The sequence below is a fragment of the Sminthopsis crassicaudata genome, chromosome 1 (assembly GCF_048593235.1).
Source record: "Sminthopsis crassicaudata isolate SCR6 chromosome 1, ASM4859323v1, whole genome shotgun sequence".
Taxonomy (NCBI): Eukaryota; Metazoa; Chordata; class Mammalia; order Dasyuromorphia; family Dasyuridae; genus Sminthopsis; species Sminthopsis crassicaudata.
In genome coordinates this window covers 229,088,398-229,112,144 of record NC_133617.1, presented here as the reverse complement: position 1 = coordinate 229,112,144, position 23,747 = coordinate 229,088,398, and the positions used below count along the sequence as shown (strand labels likewise).

The following is a 23,747-nucleotide window of genomic DNA, read 5'->3' as shown; positions in this document are numbered from 1 at the left end:
TAATCAAATTAATAAAAACCATATGATCATCTCAATAGATTTAGAAAAAGCATTTGATAAAATCCAACATCCATTCCTACTAAAAACACTTGAGAGTATAGGAATAAATGAACTATTCCTTAAAATAATAACGAGCATATATTTAAAACCTTCAGTAAACATCATATGTAATGGCGATAAACTAGAATCTTTCCCTATAAGATCAGGAGTGAAACAAGGTTGCCCACTATCACCATTACTATTCAATATAGTACTAGAAACGCTAGCCTCGGCAATAAGAGCCAAGGAAAGAGATTCAAGGAATTAGAGTAGGAAAAGAGGAAATCAAATTATCACTCTTTGCAGATGACATGATGGTATACTTAGAGAACCCCAAAGACTCTGCTAAAAATCTATTAGAAATAATTTAGAACTTTAGCAGGAGTTGCAGGATACAAAATAAATCCACATAAATCCTCAGCATTTTTATACATTACCAACACAATCCAACAGCAAGAGATACAAAGAGAAATTCCATCAAAATAAAGGTCGATAGTATAAAATATTTGGGAATATATCTACCAAAGGAGAGTCAGGAATTATATGAGCAAAATTACAAAACACTTGCCACAAAAGTAAAGTCAGATTTAAATAATTGGAAAGACATTCAGTGTTCTTGGATAGGCCGAGTGAATATAATTAAGATGACAATACTCCCTAAACTAATCTATCTATTTAGTGCTATACCAATCAGACTCCCAAGAAACTATTTTAATGACCTAGAAAAAATAACAACAGAATTCATACGGAAGAATAAAAGGTCGAGAATTTCAAGGGAAGTAATGAAAAAAAAAATTAAATGAAGGTGGTCTAGCTGTACCTGATCTAGAACTGTATTATAAAGCAACAGTCACCAAAACCATTTAGTATTGGCTAAGAAATAGACTAGTTGATCAGTGGCATAGATTAGGTTCACAGGGCAAGATAGTGAGTAAAAATAGCAATCTAGTGTTTGATAAACCCAAAGATCCCAAATCTTGGGATAAGAATTCATTATTTGACAAAAACTGCTGGGAAAACTGGAAATTAGTATGGCAGAAACTAGGCATGAACCACATTTAACACCACATACTAAGATAAGATCAAAATGGGTTCAAGATTTAGGCATAAAGAATGAAATCATAATAAATTGGAGGAACATGGGATGGTTTACCTCTCAGACTTGTGGAGGAGGAAGGAGTTTGTGTCCAAGGGAGAACTAGAGACCATTATTGATCACAAAATAGAAAATTTTGATTATGCCAAATTAAAAAGTTTCTGCACAAACAAAACTAATGCAAATAAGATTAGAAGGGAAGTAACAAATTGGGAAAACATTTTTAAGTTAAAGGTTCTGATAAAAGCCTCATCTCCAAAATATACAGAGAATTGACTTTAATTTATAAGAAATCAAGCCATTCTCCAATTGATAAATGGTCAAAGGAAATGAACAGACAATTTTCAGATGATGAAATTAAAACTATTTCCACTCATATGAAAGAGTGTTCCAAATCACTATTGATCAGAGAAATGCAAATTAAGACAACTCTGAGATATCATTACACACCTGTCAGATTGGCTAAGATGACAGGAACAAATAATGATGAATGTTGGAGGGGCTGTGGGAAAACTGGGACACTGATGCATTGTTGGTGGAGTTGTGAAAGAATCCAACCATTCTGGAGAGCAATCTGGAATTATGCCCAAAAAGTTATCAAAATGTGCATACCCTTTAGGAAATATTAAAGAAGGGAAAGGGACCTGTATGTGCCAAAATGTTTGTGGCAGCCCTTTTTGTAGTGGCTAGAAACTGGAAAATTAATGGATGCCCATCAATTGGAGAATGGTTGGGTAAATTATGGTATATGAATGTTATGGAATATTATTGTTCAGTAAGAAATGACCAACTGGAGGAATACAGAGAGGCTTGGAGAGTCTTACATCAACTGATGCTGAGTGAAACAAGTAGAACTAGGGGATCATTATACACTTCAACAATGATACTGTATGAGGATGTATTCTGATGGAAGTGGATATCTTCAGCATAGAGAAGAACTAATCCAATTCCAATTGACCAATGATGGACAGAATCCGCTACACCCAGAAAAAGAACACTGGGAAATGAGTGTAAACTGTGAGCATTGTTTTGTTTTTTTTTTGTTTTGTTTTGTTTTGTTTCTCTTCCCAGATTATTTTTACCTTGCGAATACGATCCCTTCTTTGCAACAACAACAACAAAATTCGGTTCTGCACATATATCTTGTACCTAAGATATACTATAAGATATTTAATATGTATGGGAATGCCTGCCATCTAGGGCAGGGGGTGGAGGGAAGGAGGGGAAAAACTCGGAACAGAAGGGAGTACAAGGGATGATGTTGTTAAAAAAAAAAAAAAAAAAAAAAAAAAACTACCTATACATATGTACTGTCAAAGAAAATGTTATAATTATAAAAATTAATAATAAAAAAAAAGAAATTTAAAAAGCGTGAATAACGTTATATGAAATGAGAGACTGGGCAACAAAGGGTCAAGAATTATACAAAGAACTTTTAAGTTACTTAAGAACTTAAGTAACAGGTAAGGGGACTATTAATAAGACTGGAGCTTGAATTATAGCTTAGAGCTATATGCAGAGGAACTCTTCTCCTGCCCAGAGCCAAAACTTGCCATATGGGCTGACCTAGCAGATCTGAGTGGGAAACCGTTTTTGGTAACAATGCAGAGTCTTAACAAAAAGAAAGAACAACTAGCTAAAGATATCAGGCTGCCTGTAAGAGCAGTGTAGATCAGAAGCTTGGGGTTGCCAGTAGAACAAGGCAAAGAGGATATATATATATATATATATATATATATATATATATATATATATATATATATATATATATATATATATATATATATATATATACATATATATATATATAAATTATTATTATTTTATTTTAAATTTATTTATTTTAATACACATTGCTTGGTGAATCATGTTGGGAGAGAACAGTCAGAACAAAAGGGAAAACTTTGGGAGTAGAGAAAAACAAAAACAAAAAAGGAGTGAACATAGAATGTGTTGATTTACATTCAATCTCCATAATTCTTTTTCTGGATGCAAATGACATTTTCTGTCCAAAGTCCGAGAAGAACCAAATCTTTCATAGTTAATCATGCTGGCTTTTGTTGTGTACATTGTATTCCTGGTTCTGCTTGTTTTGCTCAGTATCAGTTCATGTAAATCTTTCCAAGCTTTTCTAAAATCAGCTTGTTCATCACTTTTTATAGAATTAAGTAATATTCCATTACCTTGGGGGCAGCTAGGTGGCGCAGTGGATAGAGCACCAGCCTTGAATTCAGGAGGACCTGAATTCAAATTTGGCCTCAGACACTTAACACTTCCTAGCTGTGTGACCTAGGCAAGTCACTTAACCCCAGCCTCAAAAAAAAAAAAAAAAAATTCCATTACCTTCATATACCACAGTTTATTCAGCCATCCCTCAATTGATGGATCTCTACTCATTTTCCAATTCTTTGTTACCACAAAAAGAGCTGTTACAAACATTTTTGCACATGTGGGTCCTTTTTAGGATCTAATTTTTTGAAGGAGAAAAAAGCATAGAGAATACCTTTGTAGCTAGAAATGTGTCAGAGCACTAAAACAAGAAACCTGAATGTTATTCTGGGCTCTGAATGAATCCTATATTCCTTATGTCTAATGAATTTTACAATAAAAGATATGCAGATAGACAACTAGGAGATATGGTAAATAATTTAACACTAATCTCTTAAGAGCCTTATACGTATAATTCATGGTTTTTTGTTTGTTTTTTCTTTTTAAACAAATATAATGGTCAGTGTTCTTAAAGTAGGCCTAGTTAGTCTAGTAATTTTTTGCATTCTAAATGGCTGGTAAATTGTGATATTTCAGATGATTCATTTCAGAAAAGAGATATTAAGGACAATCAAGAGGTAAGCATTTCCAAGGCTGCCCTTTAAAAAAAAGAAATGCTTGTTTTATTTCTTAAAAAAGGTAAGATTAGGGCAAACTCAGGAAACATTTTAGGTGACCCCAATTTATGTCAGAGTTGTGGCATATGGTGAACCTTTAAAATCATTTTTCCAATTTCATTTACTTCCTGACTCAAGCTGAAGTCTTTGGCCAGTCATATAAGTTATGAACTCCATAATGGAGATTGTGAAATGACCCAAGAAGCATATGACCAGTTACTCACAGGATGACTTGGAGGATGGGCTCTTCATCCTAAGGTAGTAGGGACTGACCTATGGGGAAGAGCCTCCTCATTTTTCTTTTAGACTGGGAGGAATAAATTTCATAGTTGTGTGTGTGTGTGTGTGTGTGTGTGTGTGTGTGTGTGTGTGTGTGTACATATATATATATATATATACATACATGTGTATATACATATATACATACATATGTATATACATATATACATATACATATATATACATATATATATATGTATGTATGTTATGGGTATTTGCTCAATCTTTTTCTCAGTAGAGATGTGTAATCAAAAAAATTTGGAGATTACTGATCTAAAAAAAGTGGCCATAGCCAGCCATCCCTACTGTATGCCAATACTTGCCATCCAGAGGGGTAGACAGGAGACAAACCACCATTACCACACTGGTCATTTTTTCCTCCTACACCCTGAAGAAGACTACCCTGGACCTTGACCCTAAGAGCCTTGGGATTTATATTGTGCCCCCAGTCATCACACCTGCCTTTAAATCAGCCTCCAAATCATCTTTGAGAGTCCAGGGCATTGGCTGGCCAATTCCAGTAGTGGATGGGCAGATAGGTACAACAAACCTGGGAGTAGCAGAACCCAGTAGATCATTGGTTCTCCTCCCAACCACCCACTTTTATATCTTTTGTCTGGGAAGCCAGGACCTTCAACTCAAAAGCCTTTGGAAAGGCATATGTGTGTTTCCTTCTGGCTCACTACCTTCAGCCCTCATCCTAGAATCCAACCCTTATAGAAAAGATGTAGCCTTGCAACTACTTGGCTTGTACAGGTAGTGTTATGAGTACATTTATTAAAGACACAGAAAAGAAAGTTCTTGGCAGTATCAGATTGTTAAATATAAGAAACTGAAGATTTTTATGAATGGAAAAGACATTTTTAAAGTTATGTTATTATCTATTTTGGTACAGTACTCTGAGGACCATAGTAATTTTTCATATGTATTGTCTCCTCCATTATAATTTGAGGTCTCTTCAAGTCATCTTTTCTATTTGTATTCCTAGCACTTAACACAGGGATTTGAATATAATAAACATTTGATAAATTCTTTATTCTTTCATCAATCATCCCTTCTTTGCCTTGTAGTTTTCATTGCTATCTCTCTATTGCCTAAATCTCTTCTATAAAAATGCTTGTCTCTCCATTCTAAAAAAAAAACCCTCAAACTTTTCCTTCCATATTTCTTCTTTTTTACTGCCATATTTCTAGATGAAGTAATCTACATTCACAACATTTACTTCCTTACTGTCCACCTTATCCTTAATGTCTTGTGATAATTGTTCCCTTCCCTTAGAATCTGTCTAAACTGTTTTCTCTATGATCACCAACAACCCTCCACTTGCTAAATAAATCCTCACATTTTGAACATTCTGAAAACCAAATCACTTTTTGCTATCAAGATAACTTCCATAGTATCAAGAGATCCTATCACAGGTTGCAATTTTTGTAGGAAGCAAGAAGTTTCCTTGTATCTCTAGAACTAGAGTAGGAAACTTCCCTCAAAACTACATAGTCTTGAAGAGATATTTCTCAGTTGGAACTCAAAATGCATTTTCCCATAAAAATAATGAGAAACTAAAATAAAGAGATATAATTCAGACCTTTTATGGGCAAATGTAAACAATATTTTTAATATTCTTTTGCCTGAGAAAATGTGTGTTCCAATAATTGATTTGTTAGCAGACTTGGAAAATAATCCATTTGCAAGGTAGAGACTAACTATAAAATAATGATTGTAACTTATATTAATATACTATTTTATGATTTCAAAACACTTAAATATGTATCATCTCACTTAATCTTCACAACTACTTTACGAAACAAGTTGTGCCAGTAATATTCCTCCCTAGTTTAAAGATGAAGAAACTTATCTTTAGAGAGATTTGTGGGTTTTGAAGGCCACATGGTTAACCAGATTGATTGAGATTGTAATTCAAAATTTTCTGTTTTTCAAACCAATTCTTTTCCTTCTATTTTATATGTAAATGAGTATGCAGCAGTTCTGGATTTAAATATGCTTTCATGTTGGTTACTATTCTTATTCTTTACTCATTTTAAGCTTTAATATTATGATATTACATATCGAATAGTAATTTAGTGTACAGTAAAGTATGATCATTATTGTACTAGAAATAATTTGCATCACAATTACCAACCTTAATTTTTTTCCATGTGAATTCTTTTAGGGAAGAATCCAACTGATGCATACCTAGATGCTATGATGAATGAAGCTCCAGGTCCAATAAACTTCACCATGTTTCTTACTATGTTTGGTGAGAAATTAAATGGAACAGATCCAGAAGATGTGATTCGAAATGCTTTTGCTTGCTTTGATGAAGAAGCAACAGGTGAGTCTAAATTAAGATGTGTCTAACTAATAATGTTAATGTGGAATTTACCTAGACCTTCAACCATAGTAAAACTGAAGATTCTGGTGGCAGAACTAGCCTCAAATAGTTGACAGCAGGAATTAAAATCTTAATTTGTTTGACTTTATAAAATTTGTCAAAAAAGATTATTTTTAACTGTGAGTTCATATCCACATCTGTTATTTTATTGATAATAGGTACAACTTCTAACAACACAGAGTATAACCCCTCTTATAAATCAGTGGATGATCTTTAAGAGTTAATAGTGGGCCAGAAAAAAAATCTGGCCTCTTGTTGATAACATTAGTTTCTCCTGGTGTTTTATCTAATTCTACTTCTTTAGCTCCCATAGATTTCATTATTTTCTCTGTGGAAATTACTCAGAATTGTGCAAGATGTTCCAAGCATTAATAGCTTAAAATTGTGATAAGATTTTCGGAACACCCTGTATATCCAACCTTGGCCTCTCCTTTGAGCTCCATTCCCACATCACCAGCTGCCTAGAGTCCCATACACATCTTACATGTATCCAAAAAGAATTTTTTATCTTTCTCTTCAAATCCATCTCCTTATCTGAAGTTATTTATTTCAGTAGAGTACAGCACCATAATCATTTTAAGTTTACAATCTTAGAGCCATCCTAATTCCACAGTCTCTCTTATCCTGTGTATTTAATCACTTACCAACTTTTGGCATTTCTGCTCCTGCTCTTTCTGTATTCAGTTTCTCACAAAGACACCATCCTTAGTGCATACCTTCCTCATTTCATTCCTGGACTATTGCAGTACCTTCCTAACAGCTCTCTGTCTCCCAATTCTTCCCATTCCAACATTTATATAACTACTAAAATGATATTCCTAAAGCATAGGTCTCACTATATCACTCATCTACTTAATATAGTCTAGTTGCTCACTATAATTTCTAAAATCAAATAAAAACTCTTCTTTACAACTTTATTCCTAACTACCTTCCCAGCCTTAATATACTTTCCTTCCCTCATATACTCTGTGATCCATTCAAACCAACCTTTTTCACACTCTTTACACACATTACATTTTCTTGCCTTTGTTTGGCTATCCTCCACGATTTCTATATATTCATTTGTACATGTTGTTTTCCCTTATAGAAGAAGTCCAGTACTATTTCATTTTTGTCTTTGTATCACTACTTGCCTAGCACAGTATCTTGAACACAGTAGGTGCTTAATAATTTTTTATTTTATTTGCTTTATAAATGTTTGTTAATTATTGGTTGATTGAATGGTCTTAGACTTTTAGACAGATAGTCACTTGACCAATATTGGAAGCCTTTCAAGCTTAGAAGGAATAACTAAAGATTATCATTTTTTCTGGCATAACCTCTGAGAATCCAAGATCATTAGTGTTCAAAGGAGGAATCAAAAGTGACCTTAATGAATTTCCTATTAAAAGTTATATAAAATCCTATTTAGCATAAAACAGAGAATTGTTGTATTGAGTAAACTTCATGAATCTGATTCTTGCCTGCCCATATTTTTAATTGCATTCATTTCTCAGCTAAAGGTAACTTCTACTTTCTCCAGTCTACATTTGTTTATGCTATTGTATCGCAAACACTCTTCTCTTTATTTTTCATCTTCTCCAGGCCAAGTTCTATTATGTAATTTTGGGCAAGCCATTTAAGTACACTATGTTCTGTGTACTTTACTAAGTTCTAGGGATTTAAAAATAAAAGTGAAATAATTTCTGCTCTCAGAGAGCTTACAAATTATTAAGGAAAATATAAATATATGCAAAAAAATAAATATGAGGTAATTTTACAAGGAAACCTACTAGAAGTTGGGAGGAATCTTAAAAAAAACCTCATATAGAAAGTAGCATTTGAGCTGGACTTTTAATAAAATATTTATTTGTTTTGCAATTTATTTTATTTTATTTTTTTAATTAAAGCTTTTCTATTTTCAAAACATATGCATGGATAATTTTTCAACATTAACCTTCGCAAAAGCCTGTGTGACAATTTTCCCTCCCCTTCCTCCACCTCCTCCCTTATATGGCAAGTAATCCAAGATATATTAAATCTAATATACATACATATTTATACAGTTATCTTGCTACACAAGAAAAAACAAATCAAACAAGAAAAAAAATGAAAAAGGAACAACAACAAAAAGAATGAAAATGCTATGTTGTGAACCATACTCAGTTCCTACACTCCTCTCTGAGTTTAGATGGCTCTCTTCATCACAAAATCATTGGAACTTGTCTGAATCATCTCCTTGTTGAAGAGAGCCATGTCCATCAGAATTGATCATCGTATAATCTTGTTGCTATGTATAATAATCTCTTAGTTCTTCTCTTTCCACTTAGCATCAGTTCTTGTAAGTTTCTCCAGGCCTCTCTGAAATCATCCTGCTAATCATTTCTTATGGAACCATAATGTTCCATAACTTTTATACACCATAACTTATGCAGCCATTCTCCAGCTGATGGTATCTGCTAAGTTTCCAGTTTCTTGCCACCACTACAAAAAGGGCTGCCACAAACATTCTTTCCTTTAAGATCTTTGGGATATAAGCCTAGTAAAAACACTGCTGGATCAAAGGGTATGCACAATTTGATAACTATCAGGTCATAATTCCAGATTGTTGAGCTGAATTTTAAAGGAAGTAAGGAATTCTGGGACGTGGACATGGGGAGAGTATATAGTCCAGGAATAAGGACTACTTTTGCAAAAGCAGAGATGTGAGATTGAATGTTGTGAAAAGCGTGTTTGGTTGGACCATAAATTATATAGAGAGGATTATTACACATAATAAGACTGGAAGGGTAGGTTGGAGCCAGCTGGGAAAGACTTTATATATTAAATAAGGAGATTGTATTTTATCCTAAAGATACGAGGGGAAAACTATAGAGTTCAGTAAGCAGAGAAATTGGATTTTGTTTTAGGAATATCTCTTTAATAGCTAAGTGGAAGATGAATTGGAGAGGGGAAAGCTTTAAAGCAGGGACACTTATTTTACAGGGCATTACAAGAATTCAAGTACCAGATGACTATAGCTGTACTAAGATGTAGTCTTGTGAATGGCAAAAGGAAGATAAATTTGAGAGATGTGAAAGTAAAACTGGCAAGACTTGGCAGTTGAGTATATAGATGAGGTGATTGAGAATAAGGAATTAAAGTTGGTAAAAAGGTTATGATTTAAGTGACTTGGTTTAAAAAAAAAAAGGAAGTTCAGAAGTAGGTGCAAAGGGAAAAATAAAGTTCTTTTAAAAATATTTTTAGTTTAAAATGCCTATAGAACATCCAGTTTGAAATGTTTAATAAGCAATTAGTGATGAACAACTGGAGCTCAGGACTGGCTGTGTGTGTATGTATGTGTGTGTAGATTGACTGATATAAGAATGAATAGATATAGATAGATTTTATAGTAGAGATAAAGATATAGTTTTGTGAGCCATTTGCATAGAGATGATGATTAAACCCACAGTAACTAATGAGATTACCAAGAATGAGGGTTTAGTTTAATAGCATGCTCCAGGACAGAGTGTTGAGAAACCAGTCAGTCATCAGTCAAGCATTTGTAAGCTCACTTAATGTGAGCCAGGCACTGAGTTAGGTGCTAGGGATAAAATGAAAGGTAAACAGGGCCTCCTCTTGGGCTTGCATCCTAATAGGAGAAACAACATATAAATAATGAAGCATATTTAAAGTAAATGTAGAGAAAATGGAAGGCATTACCAGTAGGAGGATGGGAAAAGGCCTCCTGCAGAAGATGAAATCTAAACCAGAAGGCTTATGTGAGGAGGGAGGAAATTGCAGGCCTGAGGGACCAGACATGGACAGAGGCAGAATGATGCAGTGTTGTGTTTAAGGAACAGCAAGAAAATCTGTGTGGTTGGATTGTAGAGAGAATAGAAGGAACTGTAAAGGGGGATAAAATTGGATAAAATTAGAAAAGAGCCCGATTAAGAGCTTAAAGTGCCAAACTGGATTTTCATTTTTATCCTGTTAATACCAGTACCCAGAGGTAATAGGAAGCCTCTAGAGTTTGTTGCATAGGGAAATGGTGATGATGATGAAAAACTAGAAGGAAAATAAATAGATGAAGAAGTATGGCTCAGAAAAAATTAATTAGATTTAGAATTTAAGAAATTGTGGTAACTTTAGAGAGTAGTTTACATTTCAAGCATGAGGTTAGAAGCCTGATAGGACAGGTTAAAAGAAAGAAAGGAAAGGTGGTGGAGTTAGTAAGTATAAACAAGTTTTTTTCTAGGAGTCTGGAAGAAAAGGGGAAGAGATATAGGATCGCAGGTCTAGTGAAAGGTTTTTTTGTTTCTAAGGATGGAGAAAACTTGTTTAAAAACAATAGGAAAAGAACCAGTAAATGGGGTGAAGTTGAAGATTAGAAAAAAGAGGGAGTGTGATTGTCATTCTTCTAGAGAAAATGAAAGGAGGTGAGATCAAAGGCCCATTTAGGAAATTGACTTTAGCAAAGAAAAGGGCCATCTCTTTATCAGAGACTTGAGTAAAGGGAGAGAGAGGAGGAGTGAGTTAGGAGTTAAAAAGAGAGATGTTGTTCAGGTTGAATGTCAGTTTTCCTTGTTAAGTTAAAAACTTAATTCGTCTGCTGTGCATGTGAGGAAAATGGGGAGATGTCAGACACTTGAAGAAGAGGAGGTTTGGAATAGCTTCTGTGAGTAGTGAGGTAAATATAAAGGAATAAAAGAATTACCTTGCTCTGGTGAGATGGTTAGTGAAGGTAAAGACAGTGCTGATGGATGGCCAGGAACACACTATCTGAGAGAGGAAGAATCCAAAATGAAGGGAATTTTATTCATTATGGAAAAGGAATGCCATTGAGCACAAAGTTGACTAGAGTTGAAGTAGAGTGTGAGTAATATGGCACTGAGAGTGAGGATAAAAGAAAGAAAAAAAAAAGAAAAAGGATTTGGAAGTAGTTTATTCTTAGGCTGCTGTGATTAAATAAGCAGGGATAAGAAGAATAACAATTGGTGCAAGTTTGCTAGTCATGGGGTAGAAGTTTTCTTCCTACCTGACTGCTCCTTTTCAGTGTCCCTTGCCAGATATTCATCTCTGTCATACTCACTAACTGTGTAACACCCCACTGTCTCTGTCCTGAGTCCTCCTTTTGTATTTTTTTAATGAAGTGATCTTATCAGCTCCCATGGATTACATTATCATTTCTATATTGATGATTCTCAATCTATTTATCCAGCCCTAATGTTTCTGCTGACTTCCAGTCTCATATCTCCAGTTACCTATTGAATATCTCCATTTGGAGGTTCTGTTGGAATGTTAAATTCAATGTATCTAGAACTGAACCCATTATATTTCCTTCCCAAATCTCCTCCTTCCTAGCTTTCTTATTACTGTTGAAGGTACCACCATTCTCCCAGTCTTCCAGGCTCAAAACCAATATGTCATTCTGTGTTCCTCACCAGTAATACCCTGGAGAAAAGTAGGATGGTGCCAAATTATGGAGGGCCTTCATTTCTGAGCAAAGGAGTTTGGAATTTAATTGGTAATTACTGGGGAGCTCCTGAAGACTTTGAGCATTCTGGAAAGCAGTTTAAAGCTGTGCCCCAAAAGATATTAAACCCCACAATCCTTCAGTGCAACAAAATAAGTGGGATAACATGACAGACATAATGAAGTCATAACAAAGAGTAAGTTTGAAAAATACCTGGAAAAAATGGGCTTTGTTTTGGACATGTTAAATTGGAGATGCAAATGGAACATCTAGAGGTAGCTAGTGGTGCAGTGATTAGTGCTGAGCCTGGAATCAGGAAGACTCTTGCTCATGAGTTCAAACCCACCCTCACACACTTACTAGCTGTGTGACCCTGGGCAAGTCATTTAATCTTGTTTGCCTGGGTTCCTTATCTGTAAAAATGAAGGAAATGGCAAGCCACTCCTGAAAAATGACTCAATAAAAATAGGTTAAAACATCTACATGAATCTGGAACATCAGAGAAATATCAGTACTTTGGTCAGAACCAAAATTAAAAGTTTAAAAATTGCTTAAAAGATGAGAGTGAATGGAATTAACAAGAGAAACAGCATAGGGGAAAAGCCATGAGGTCAAGAATTGGGGAACACTTGAATAAGGAGTGTAGAAGAGAATGAGAAATATCATCTCCAGATATAGGAAGAATGGCTAGGAAAGCACCAGAAGAATGTAATGTCTTTGAAGATAACGGAGGAAGAGATGATGTAATAGAAAATAAAAGATGGTAACACTCATGTCATAGGCTGCAGAAAAGTAAAAGAGCATGAGGACTGAAAAAAGCTTTATTAGATTTGCCAATTAGGAAGTGATGTTTGAAAAAAAAAAATTTCATTAGAGTGGTAGAACTAAAAGCTAAATTGCAAAGAATTGAAAAAGCAGGTAAATAGAGGTGTGAGTATGAGAGGAAGTGAAAGCATTAGATATGTAGATCACTGTTAGGAGAAAAATACAACTATTACTAAAGGAGTTAGAAGGGTCCCTGAGTAGGAAAGAGTTTTGAGAATAGAGATTTTGTTGAATACAGTTTATTGAGACAATTCTTGTTCTCTTGAACATATTAACATTCCATTTATGGCTTTATATCCTAATCCAACAACTTTATAATTTGGCAATGGATTTGTGTCATTGAGCTTAAATTTTTTGGCTTCTTCCGTTGGGAAACTATACTTCTAAAAGCAGATATTCCTTTTTTCCCCTCTCCCCTTCTCCAGAGATGTAGAGTATTATTCAGATCTTCCTCTAATTTCCTGAGCAGCCCTCACTCAAATGATTGATTTTCAGTTTCCTGTTTCTTGAATGTTTTATGTTTTCAGTTTAACAAACATTTTTAATAGTTCATCTCTTATAGAAAGGGAGAATGTTAACCTGTTAAATTGAACAATGTATGTGTATTTTTTTTTCTTTTGGACTTTCAGTTATTGTTTTAACCATGGCAACTTGTATTCCCTATAGCAACTTACCTGCAAATTATTGCTGTATATCTACATGGTACAGCTACTGTTCTCTTTCACTATTAGGTGATTTTTCATATCAAAGATTGCATGTCACTTGGGTTAGTTATATTTTATTTTGAGAGATTTTAACAGTTTCTTCTTTAGTCAACCAAATTTAAAGGCTTATGATAAAATTAGTTGCCAGCTACTTTTTCAAAGTGGGCCAGAATGCAATAGAAATGAGACTAAGAATCTGTAATTGTCAAGAAAATTTTTTACACAATTTATATTATAGCTTTACAAGTTTATTATAACATTTGAAGCAAATATAATATTCACTAGCTAATGTCTCTGCATAAGGGAAGTTTTATTGCTTGATGAAATTTGTATTTTTGTTCCAAGTCTAAAAACTAAGAACTTTCATTTCAGAATATTGTAATACCAAGGTCGTCTTGTTTTATTTTGTGCTTCTAAGAAAATGCCTGCTGTAGTGTATAATTGCCTTTAATATCTTATTAGGTATTGAACTTTTTTATTGCTGCATTATTACATTCAGTTCAGATATATCCCCTTTCTTCCTCCCCTGCCTAGTGAGCTTTCCTTTGTAACACAAATTTAAAAAGAAAAACGACATTTCTTTAAAATCAACACATTCATTACTACATTTGACAGACCATGCAGTATTGCATATCTATAGTTCTCCACTTCTGCAACAGCTGGGGAAGATACACTCAATTTTTACATAATAGCAAAAGCAAATAAACATAATTTACAATTTTAAAATACAATTCAGCACACATTTAAATGCTTATTATGTTCCAGACATTATAAAGAAAAAATAATTTCTACACATATATGCACAAAAGATTATTTCTTGTGTCTCTGCTTCTGCTTTTTTGTTCATGTCAAGATTTGTGTCAGAATCATAGCTTTAGAGTTAAAAAGTACTTTAGAAGCCATTGAGTCCAACCTTTGTTCTTCCCCCAATCTCTATTTTGTTTTATCTATTTTTTTGTGAGGCAGGCTGAGTTAGGTGGCTTGTCCCTGGTCACACTAATAATAATTGTCAAGTGTCTTGTCAAGTGACTTAAGTAGTCAGGTCTTCCTGAGTCTAGGGCCCGTGCTTGTTGTGCCACCTCATTGCCCAGAACCCTTTCCTTTTTGACTTCAAAGCTGGTGGCCAATCTAATTCAGTTTGGTTCTCTATATATACATTTTTCTTTTTATATGTATAGTTATAGTGTTTGGTAGGTCTGGTTTTCTTCTCATACTTTCGACCTTTGCAAGTTTCTTTATATTCTGCATATTTATCATTTTAATATCCCCGAACACCAAGATTTTTATCCAGTAACAACTGTTGTATATTTTGATTTTCAATTTTTTGTGCTTAAAAATAGGACTAATATGTTTGTATTGACAAACCTTTTCCCCCTTTACAATAACTATTAAGATATAATTCTAATGGTGGGTTAAATCGTTAAAATCTGTAATTATTTTTATGAATACTTGGTATAAGCTTTCAGATTGTCCTCTATGAATTTGATACCATTTTTGCAATTCTATATGCTTGCTTCTTCAAACTCTTTGTTTTGAAAGCCATGTCTTTCAACTGCTTTGATTTTTGCCATAAGTTGTTTTTGTATGTGTCAGTTTAATGGAAGTAAAGAAGGAACTCAATTGTTTCTTTTCATTTCTCTGAGCATATTAGTAAGGTAGTTGAAGATTTTTCAGCTTTGTTTACAGTAGTTGTATCATTGAAAATTCTTTTGTTTGTGTCATTTGAACAATGTTTCAATCCATTGGTGGTTGAGGTTTTTCCATCAATTTTCTAATCTGTGCTATATAGTTCAGGATTGAAATTTTAATCTCACTATCATCCATTATTACTCTAATTTTTTACCAACATTTTTTATCAAAATTTCATCTATCATTACCCAAATATAGTATGTTTTTAGATAATGATGAACATTGGCAAAAATAATTACAAGTCATTGAAACAATTACCTTTATAAACAGATAATTAATTTCAGAGGCTCAAAAAAAAGTGAAGAAATTCCTTGCTTCAGTTCTTCATTTTACTCTTGTAGATGACAGTTTTATTTGTGGCTATAGCTACAGTTTCCTCTTTTAATTTCCTTATCTGTAAGTGAGAAGTTTAGCCTAGATAATCTCTGAAATTCCTTTTCATTCAGTTTATTGATCCTATGGTATTTGGGAAATTTTGCAATGTTTAAGACAGTGAAAGTTGCAGGAAGATTCAGGAAAATACTTATTCTCTCAAACTCACTTCTTTCCTTCTTTGTAGGCACCATTCAAGAAGACTACCTGAGAGAGCTACTGACAACAATGGGGGACCGATTTACAGATGAAGAAGTAGATGAGCTGTATAGAGAAGCTCCTATTGACAAAAAGGGAAATTTCAATTATATTGAGTTCACACGCATTCTTAAACATGGAGCAAAAGACAAAGATGACTGAAAGGAATCTCACATCTCTCAGTTATTCCTATTTTACTTAATTTCATTCCTAAGACTCCTTTTTTTTTTTTTTCCCTGATAGAACCTGCTACATACACTTAGCTTTATAGCCTTGGCTTTTCCTTATGTATTTATTCTAGACCCTTCTACCATAATGTGTTTGTATAATCAGACTGGAAATGGGGATGATGTTGTAAATTGTTTTGAAGAGAGTTTGGGAATTAAAAAAAAAAAAAAAATCAATGAATGTGAAAGCCCAGAAAAAAAGAATTTCACTATTTCTGGTTTTGCTGGATTTTTACATTTTTATAATATAAATGCTATTTTGAAATAAAGATTATGTCAATTTAAAGTAAAATATCATGGCAAGTTAAACAGACATATATATGAGGTTTTTTGGAATTATTTTTGGGAAATTTTCAACTTTGCATGGTTCAAATCACATGGTCAAGCTGATTTGCCAGTGTGAATATTGAACAATGTATATCTGGACATTAAATATTTAACATTAATGTGAAGTAAAAAACTGTTATGCCTACTTGGACTTTTGTCATGCTTTTAATAAGTTAAGAATTTTAAATTATTATATGATTAGTTAAAATGCTTCAGAAGATTTTTTTTTAACCATTTTACCATTGAAGTTTAATCCCAGAACATGAGGAAATATTTGAAACTTACTCCATTTATCCATGAGCCCTAGATGACCAAAATTCATATCCACTGAAATGAGAGTTCTTTCAGGATCAGGATCACTAATATTAATTTAAAATGAAGAATGAATAAACCATTATTTATGCCATTGCTGGTTTATTTCTAGATGTTTGAAGACTTAAACAGTTTCAGATTATCCCATGTATGATTAGAAATTATATTGGCCAGATTAGGGCAAGAAAAGTGTGTTGCTTTTTTAGATGGCCTCTAAGATGTTGAAAGTTAAAATAATGTTTAAGGAGAAAACTGGAAATCCAGACCAAAGAACTTGATGACTAACATTTTTTACACCAAATAACCTTTGTTGAATAATGAATTAAATTTTATTAAGATTTCCTTATAAACCTATAATCCGTATTGCTTATCTTTCTCAAAGGAATTATTTTGTTTTAATTATGGGCATATACAACTACAATTGATAAGTAAGGTTGTTAAAATAATTGCATTTATTCAAAGGAAAGGGCATCACACATTTCCCTTGATATTGTAATGCCCATACTACTTTTAGGCCCCAGTGTCTTTGGCAATTCATAAAAGATTTAATAAGATATTTTGGTTCAACCAGCAGAAGTGAGGGATTCCAGACAATAGTAATGTTGTTGGAAATGATATGTTCATTTGTAATTTGTAGAGAAATACATAAGGAGATTAAAAATGCACAACGTCCACATATCAAAGCACATATTGAAATAATTCTCAAGTCATAGGGCAATCTTAACCACATGAGCATTGGTAAAGTCAGAGCTATCTAGAGGAAGGGAGTCATAGAGTATAACAGTGGGGACTTTTGATAGCTACCAATCTTCGTGTTTTACAATCTACTTCCTAAGAATGTTATTACTTGTTTTTAAAATTAAAGCTGTAATTGTTTTGTTAACATCACCTTATAATTGTATTACTGTTTACAAATCACTTTTGTATATATTGTATCATCCTTATAACTGAGGATGTGATAAACAAGTATTATTGAGTAATACTTTTCACAAGATTATAATTAAATGGCAAAACACTTTTAGTTCAATATGTGATCTATTTCATTCTTTAAAGAGCTTAAAATCCGGACTGTGCCACTTACTAGCTGTCTAATTTGAGCAAGTCATTTCACATCTTTGAGCCTGTTTCTTCATCTGTCATATGCTGTCGAATTCTCAATCTATTAACATTTGAGAAGGGGGAAAAAAAAAATCCTTAGAACTACCCTTGTCTTAAAGGTGTTGTCTTAAAGGCGAAACACCTTGTCTTCCTGTTAACAACTTGCCCCATCACCTTCTTCCCACAGTTGTGACTTGTTGCCTTCTCCACAACTTGGAGTCAAAAGTAGAATAACTCATAATGTAAAAACTCAGCAAAACCTGCTAATATTAAATTTTACATTTTATTTGAAAATTAAAAAACAAAACAAAACAGTATCTTAATGCTTTGTTTCTGTGGTTGTTTCAATACCCTTGTAAGTTGTGAGTGTATGTGTGTAGGGAGGTGTAAGGAAGAAGAAGCTGATTAAAAACAAATATTGTTCATTCGTTACCTGCCACAGAATATTGTGGTTTTAGGTGTGTAATAAATGTTCCTGGCTTGAGAGTAGGAAGGGTGCTTTAGGACCGTGCTTCTCCCTTTCGTTTTAATCCCTGACCCTTTTGTGACAACCATGTAGGCCTCTGTACTATTGAACCCCCAGAGCAATCGCCCCTTTTATTTCCATCGATCACCTTCTTGAAGGTATTGATTTTTAATGCCCAATATATAAGTAGAGTCATAGTTACAAAGCTTCATGTTGTGTTTGGAAGAATGCTAGTGTACTACATGAAGTTCTGGACTGGGAAAAAAGTTGACCAGGGGTACGCATCTTTGACAGTAACTAAACAGGCGTGGCTGGTTTCCTCATTTGTACAAACAGGGTAATAATCCTGTTACCTTCAACACTAGACTTACGAGGCTCAAGTGAAAGTATCTTTAAGGAGCTACATTTATCAGCCGTTTTGATTGTTACAAAATACTGTTAACATGTTCAGGTGTCTCCATTTTTTTTTTTTAAAGAGGTTAAATGTCTTGTTTAAAGTTCATTTATACCCACTCCAAATCCTGGAACTCTTTGATTCAATTGGTATTGAATAGCTAACCATTTTTACTACACCATCACCACCAGCCTTGGAAATATTTTAGGAGGGAGTGTGGAAATTAATCAGGTGTCAGCATTTAGTCTGAAGCTTAAGAGTGTCCTTGGCAACAAAGGGTGTAAACCACCTATCACTAACTGTTGCCTTCTATACTTCACTTGCTAGAATAGTGTTGCCTATGAAACTGGGTGGTTTTACAAAGCCGGTGAAAAGACCACTGGGTGGCAGTATTATTCCTAGTACAGTTGCGGCCATTCCTTTGCAGAAGTTTTCATATCCCTTCCAGACAGTATTATGCCCCCAAAATGTTTACTTTGTTCTTTAAATCAAGTAAAAGATGGTATGGGTTGCCTCGGAGATTTTCACAATCTAGAACTCTTAAGAAAAATTATTGGTGGCAGAAGTTGACTATTTTGTGACCTGATAATATTGCCCTGTCATGTCTGACTTTCCTGACCCCGTTTGGGGTTTTCTTGGCAGAGATACTGGAGTGGCTAGCCATTTTTTTCTCCCTTCTTTTACAGATGAGGAAACTGAGGCAAACAGGATTAAGTGATTTGTTCAGAATCACACAGCTAGTTGAATTAAGGTAAATTAGTAAAGGTTAAAAAAAAAAAAAAAAAAAAAAAAGGCCTGACTCCAGGCCTGGCACTATCCACAGCATCCCCTAGCTGCCCCTTTCATATAGGACACTATGTTACAGGAATACATGAGACCCTGGTCTTAGAACCTGGATTTAGATATGACCTCTGTCCTCTGAACTTCAATTTCTATGAAATGAAGGAGTTGGACTAGCAGCAGGCCCTTGAGTATCGGATCTCTTGGCCTATGAAGTGTCATGATATCATAGCAAGAAATGAAACACCTATTAACTGAGTATTTTAAGCTTTTTGGCAAGAAAGTGCTTTAAAAAGTTCAAGAGCCTGGCAGTTTGTTTTTTAAAAATAGTGTAATCTCTAGGGGATCATGTTGAAAGTCTATCTCTATTTAGAACAAATGCAGCTATCCTTTCACTACTTCCTGTTGATGGTGCAATGAAAAGAACAAGAGGAGCCAGGAAATGCTGAATTAATCTAGCCTCCAACACTGGCTCTATGACCCTGAACAAGTTCCTTACCCTAGTTTCCTCATCTGTAAAATGGGGATAATAATAGTTCCTACACCCTTTCAGAGTTACTGTGAGGATAAAATGAGATATTTATAAAGCACTTTGCAAAGCTTTTGATTAGCTACTAGGTCAAACTACTTTGCATCTGCCCAACCTAGTTTCACCTCCACTGAACAATATGCTCCTCTCACAATAAACTCTTTACTTTTAATCTCACCATCAAGCTGTTAACTTGATTGGCACTCCCTCCCCCAGCCTCTTCTCCTTTCTAATTGGAGGACTGGAGGGCAGAGCACCAAACTTCTCCCAATACTTTCCTTTATAGAAGATAGAGACCCGACCCTCTCAACTCACTTTACTTTGCTTTTGCTGCTCTACTTGATTTCAGCTCCTTGGAACAAAATGCCCCCCACACTTGGTAGCTATGGTTTCCCCTTTCTTTCCTCCCTTTATTGTCTCTCCCTTATAGATCACCCTTTTTTTTTTTTTTTAAAAAGTGTTTTAACATAGTGGCTGGCACATAATAGGTACTTGATGATTATTGGATTGGATTGAAAGTAAAGTTTTCAGTATATACCAACGGGGAAATTACCACCCCCTCAGGCCTCTTCCTCCTGCCTGCTTTGAGATTTAAGGATTCTGACCTCTGGATGGTTAGGTATACCTTTCCTAGCGCCCCCCTTCTCCCCCACCTCCCACCACAGGCTGCAAGTGCTGGCCTCCTAGACAAGGGTTAGGTTGGGGTGCTTCCCTCATTGGTGGTCTTTCCTTTGGTGCAGGGCCTGATGAACTCTCAAAAGACAGCTGGCATTTTCCCCTTCTTGGGAAACTCAGCTGCTGAAGCAGTTGCATTGGAAACACTGACAGAAACAGACTAGCCAAGAGGAGGGAAAGGATTACCCACAGAGAGAAACCACTGAACAAAGAGCCCAGTTGGTATTGATTGACAGAACTCAGTGGAGGGGAAATATAAAATTACTAAGAAGCAGCTCTATCATAGAATTTGCTTGTAAATATCCAAATTGGGCTTGAATATTAGCTTCCCAATGAATTTTAATCATTATATGATTTTTTAAAAATCACAGTCTTCCCTTTTCTGTCTGTGTGACTAAAACTACTTCATACCTGATTCATGTTGTATCCTGGGTACCATTTTTACGTCCTTTTTCTTGGCAGGAGGGACTCCCATAGAACTGAGCCAAAATTTTAACTCTTCCTCAGGAATCTAAGGTGAGGGAGGGAAGGTGACCAGGGCAAAAATAGAGAGGTCAAACCCCTAGGAAAAGGATTGGTGAAGGTCACTATGACCTCAATCTATAGGTTCTTGTTTAGTCACAGTTTTATACTAGCAATCGATTATAAAGCATTAGAGATACTCTATATCAACCCTTATATTTTAAATTTCAGGAAAATGAAGCCCTTGAATATTCAAGGTCACAGTGCACTAATAGACAAACCAGAACTAATCTTCAGTTCTCAGGAGACCCAGATGCCTAATGACACACCTAATGCCTAATGCAAGCTTTGGAAGTATTTCAAATACCCCTATTTCAATGATCCACATTGATTTATAAACTTTGTGCACTGTGCTACTTTGGGGAACATGCTTAGTGAGAATAAGTATGAAGCTTCATAACCTCAAATGGGTTCTCACGGCAAGGCAATACTTTTGGACTTAACTAATTGACTTACTTTTCACAGCTGCTCTTCCAAAACTTTTCATCCTTCCTCAATCTCTTCTACTAGTAATTACCCCCCTCGATATGAGAACTTTGCCTTTTGTTTCCCTGAAGAAACCCAGCATCAATCCAAGTGCCTTATGTCAATATTTCTAGCTTCACTCCTATCTTCCATCACTGCCAAAACAAACTCCTCCACATGTACAAGTGATCCTACGCTATTCTATCCCTCCAGCAGATTGCCCTTGTATCATCTTTTACTTATCATCAGTCTTTCTCTGTTTCCCCATTAAATGATCACGGTCTCCCTCTTCCTCAAGAAATCCTCACTTGGAGGGCAGCTAGGTGGCGCAGTGGATAGAGCACCAGCCTTGAATTCAGGAGGACCCAAGTTCAAATTTGATCTCAGACACTTAACACTTCCTAGCTGTGTGACCCTGGGCAAGACACTTAACCCCAGTCTCAGGGGGGAAAAAAAAATAAATAAATAAATCCTCACTTGATCAATACATTCCTGCTACTACTTGGTCTGTCTGCCTGTAAGTCTCCCCATTCCAGTATATCTTCCACTCAGCTATCAAAGCAATCTTTGTAAATTGCAGGTCATCTTCCCCTCACCTATCCCCACTTAGGAAATTCTAGTGCTTCCCTATAATTTCTAGAATCAAATATATAATTCTCTGGTACTCAAAACATCTTTACAACCTTATACACACCTTTCCAGTCTTCTTATTTTATATATCCACTCTGTCCCCATCCCTCTATGCACTGAGAGCCAGTGACCCAGGTCTTCTTACTGTTCCCCAGAGAAGACATTTCATCTCTCTAGTGAGAACATTTGTCTATCCTAGAATGCTCTTCTTCCTCATTTCTGCCTTCTAGTTTTCTTGACTTCCTTCAAGCCTCAGTATATCTTCTATAAGAAGCCTTTCTCAATCTGTTTTAATTCAAGTGTTCTTTGTTATTTCCTATTTTTCTTGAATATAGCTTTTTTGTCCATAGTTGTTTGCATGTTATCTTCCCTTTTATATACATTCATACATACATACACACACACACACACACACACACACACACACACATATCTGCGGAAATTGAGGTTAAATGACTTGACCAGGGTCACACAACTAGGAAGTAGTGTCTGAGGCCGAATTTGAACTTAGCTCCTCCTGAGTTCAGGGTTAGTGTTCTATCCACTGTGCCATCAAGCTGCCCCCTTTAAAAAATATATTTTATTTTAAAAAACAATAAGAAAAAAGAAAAACAGAAAAGGAATACAAAACAAAAGAGAACACTGTCATGTGCCCAGCAAAGCATCAGGCAGGATTCAAAATAAATAACAAATTGCCAGATCAAGAAAAAATATATTTTAGTAGAAAAAAATTATATTCATGAGTGTCCATCTTTTCATTGCTTTCTTGTAGATTGTTCTTTTGTTTTCTGCTGTACACTTTTTTTACTTTATTTTTTTCCCCCTTTTATTTCCTCTACTACCCCCAAGCAGGTTATAGTTAAGAAAGGATATATTTATGTAGACATATGTAGACACACACACATACACACACACACACACACACATACATTATCTTTCTTATCCCTGCTGACTTTGCTTTGATTCTGCTGCAAACTTGCCTTACTTAATCTCCCCCTACTCATGGATCCCTCTCTTGTCTTCTTCCCACATTCTTTGTTTTCTGTTTCTCCCATCCTTCCCCTTTAATTTCTTTATAGATTTTAGAGGGCGCTATAGTCTTCATGGTATATATGTAGTGTTGCCTATTTAACCCATTCCCAATGTGAATAGGTTTTCAGAACTATGAACTCTCCTCTCTGCCTCTAATACCTTTATTTTTCTGCATCTCATTTGTATAATGTAATTACTATTTTTTATCTTAATTCTGCCCCAACGTTTCTTTTGAGCTGCCCTATTGTTGATGTCAATCTTAAACCTATACTATTCATTTCCCACGTAAAAAACAATTTGTCTTAAGTTGAAATTGATCTTTGATATTGGCTCTTATATGTTAAATTTTCTATTAAGTTAGGGTTTGGTTGGTAGAA

At 34.8% G+C, this 23,747-nt stretch overlaps 1 protein-coding gene across 3 annotated transcripts in view; it reads left to right on the top strand.

The window, feature by feature from the left end:
- The window catches only part of LOC141547484 (myosin regulatory light chain 12B), a 29,529-nt gene extending 11,723 nt beyond the window's left edge, over positions 1 to 17,806 (top strand). For all 3 annotated transcript variants that reach the window (XM_074275894.1, XM_074275887.1, XM_074275898.1), the window contains exons 3-4: positions 6,470 to 6,631; positions 15,903 to 17,806. In XM_074275894.1, coding sequence (XP_074131995.1) covers positions 6,470 to 6,631; positions 15,903 to 16,075 — 335 coding nt within the window. In that variant the 3' untranslated portion in view covers positions 16,076 to 17,806. The remainder of the gene's footprint in view (positions 1 to 6,469; positions 6,632 to 15,902) is intronic.
- Positions 17,807 to 23,747: the final 5,941 nt, after the last annotated feature.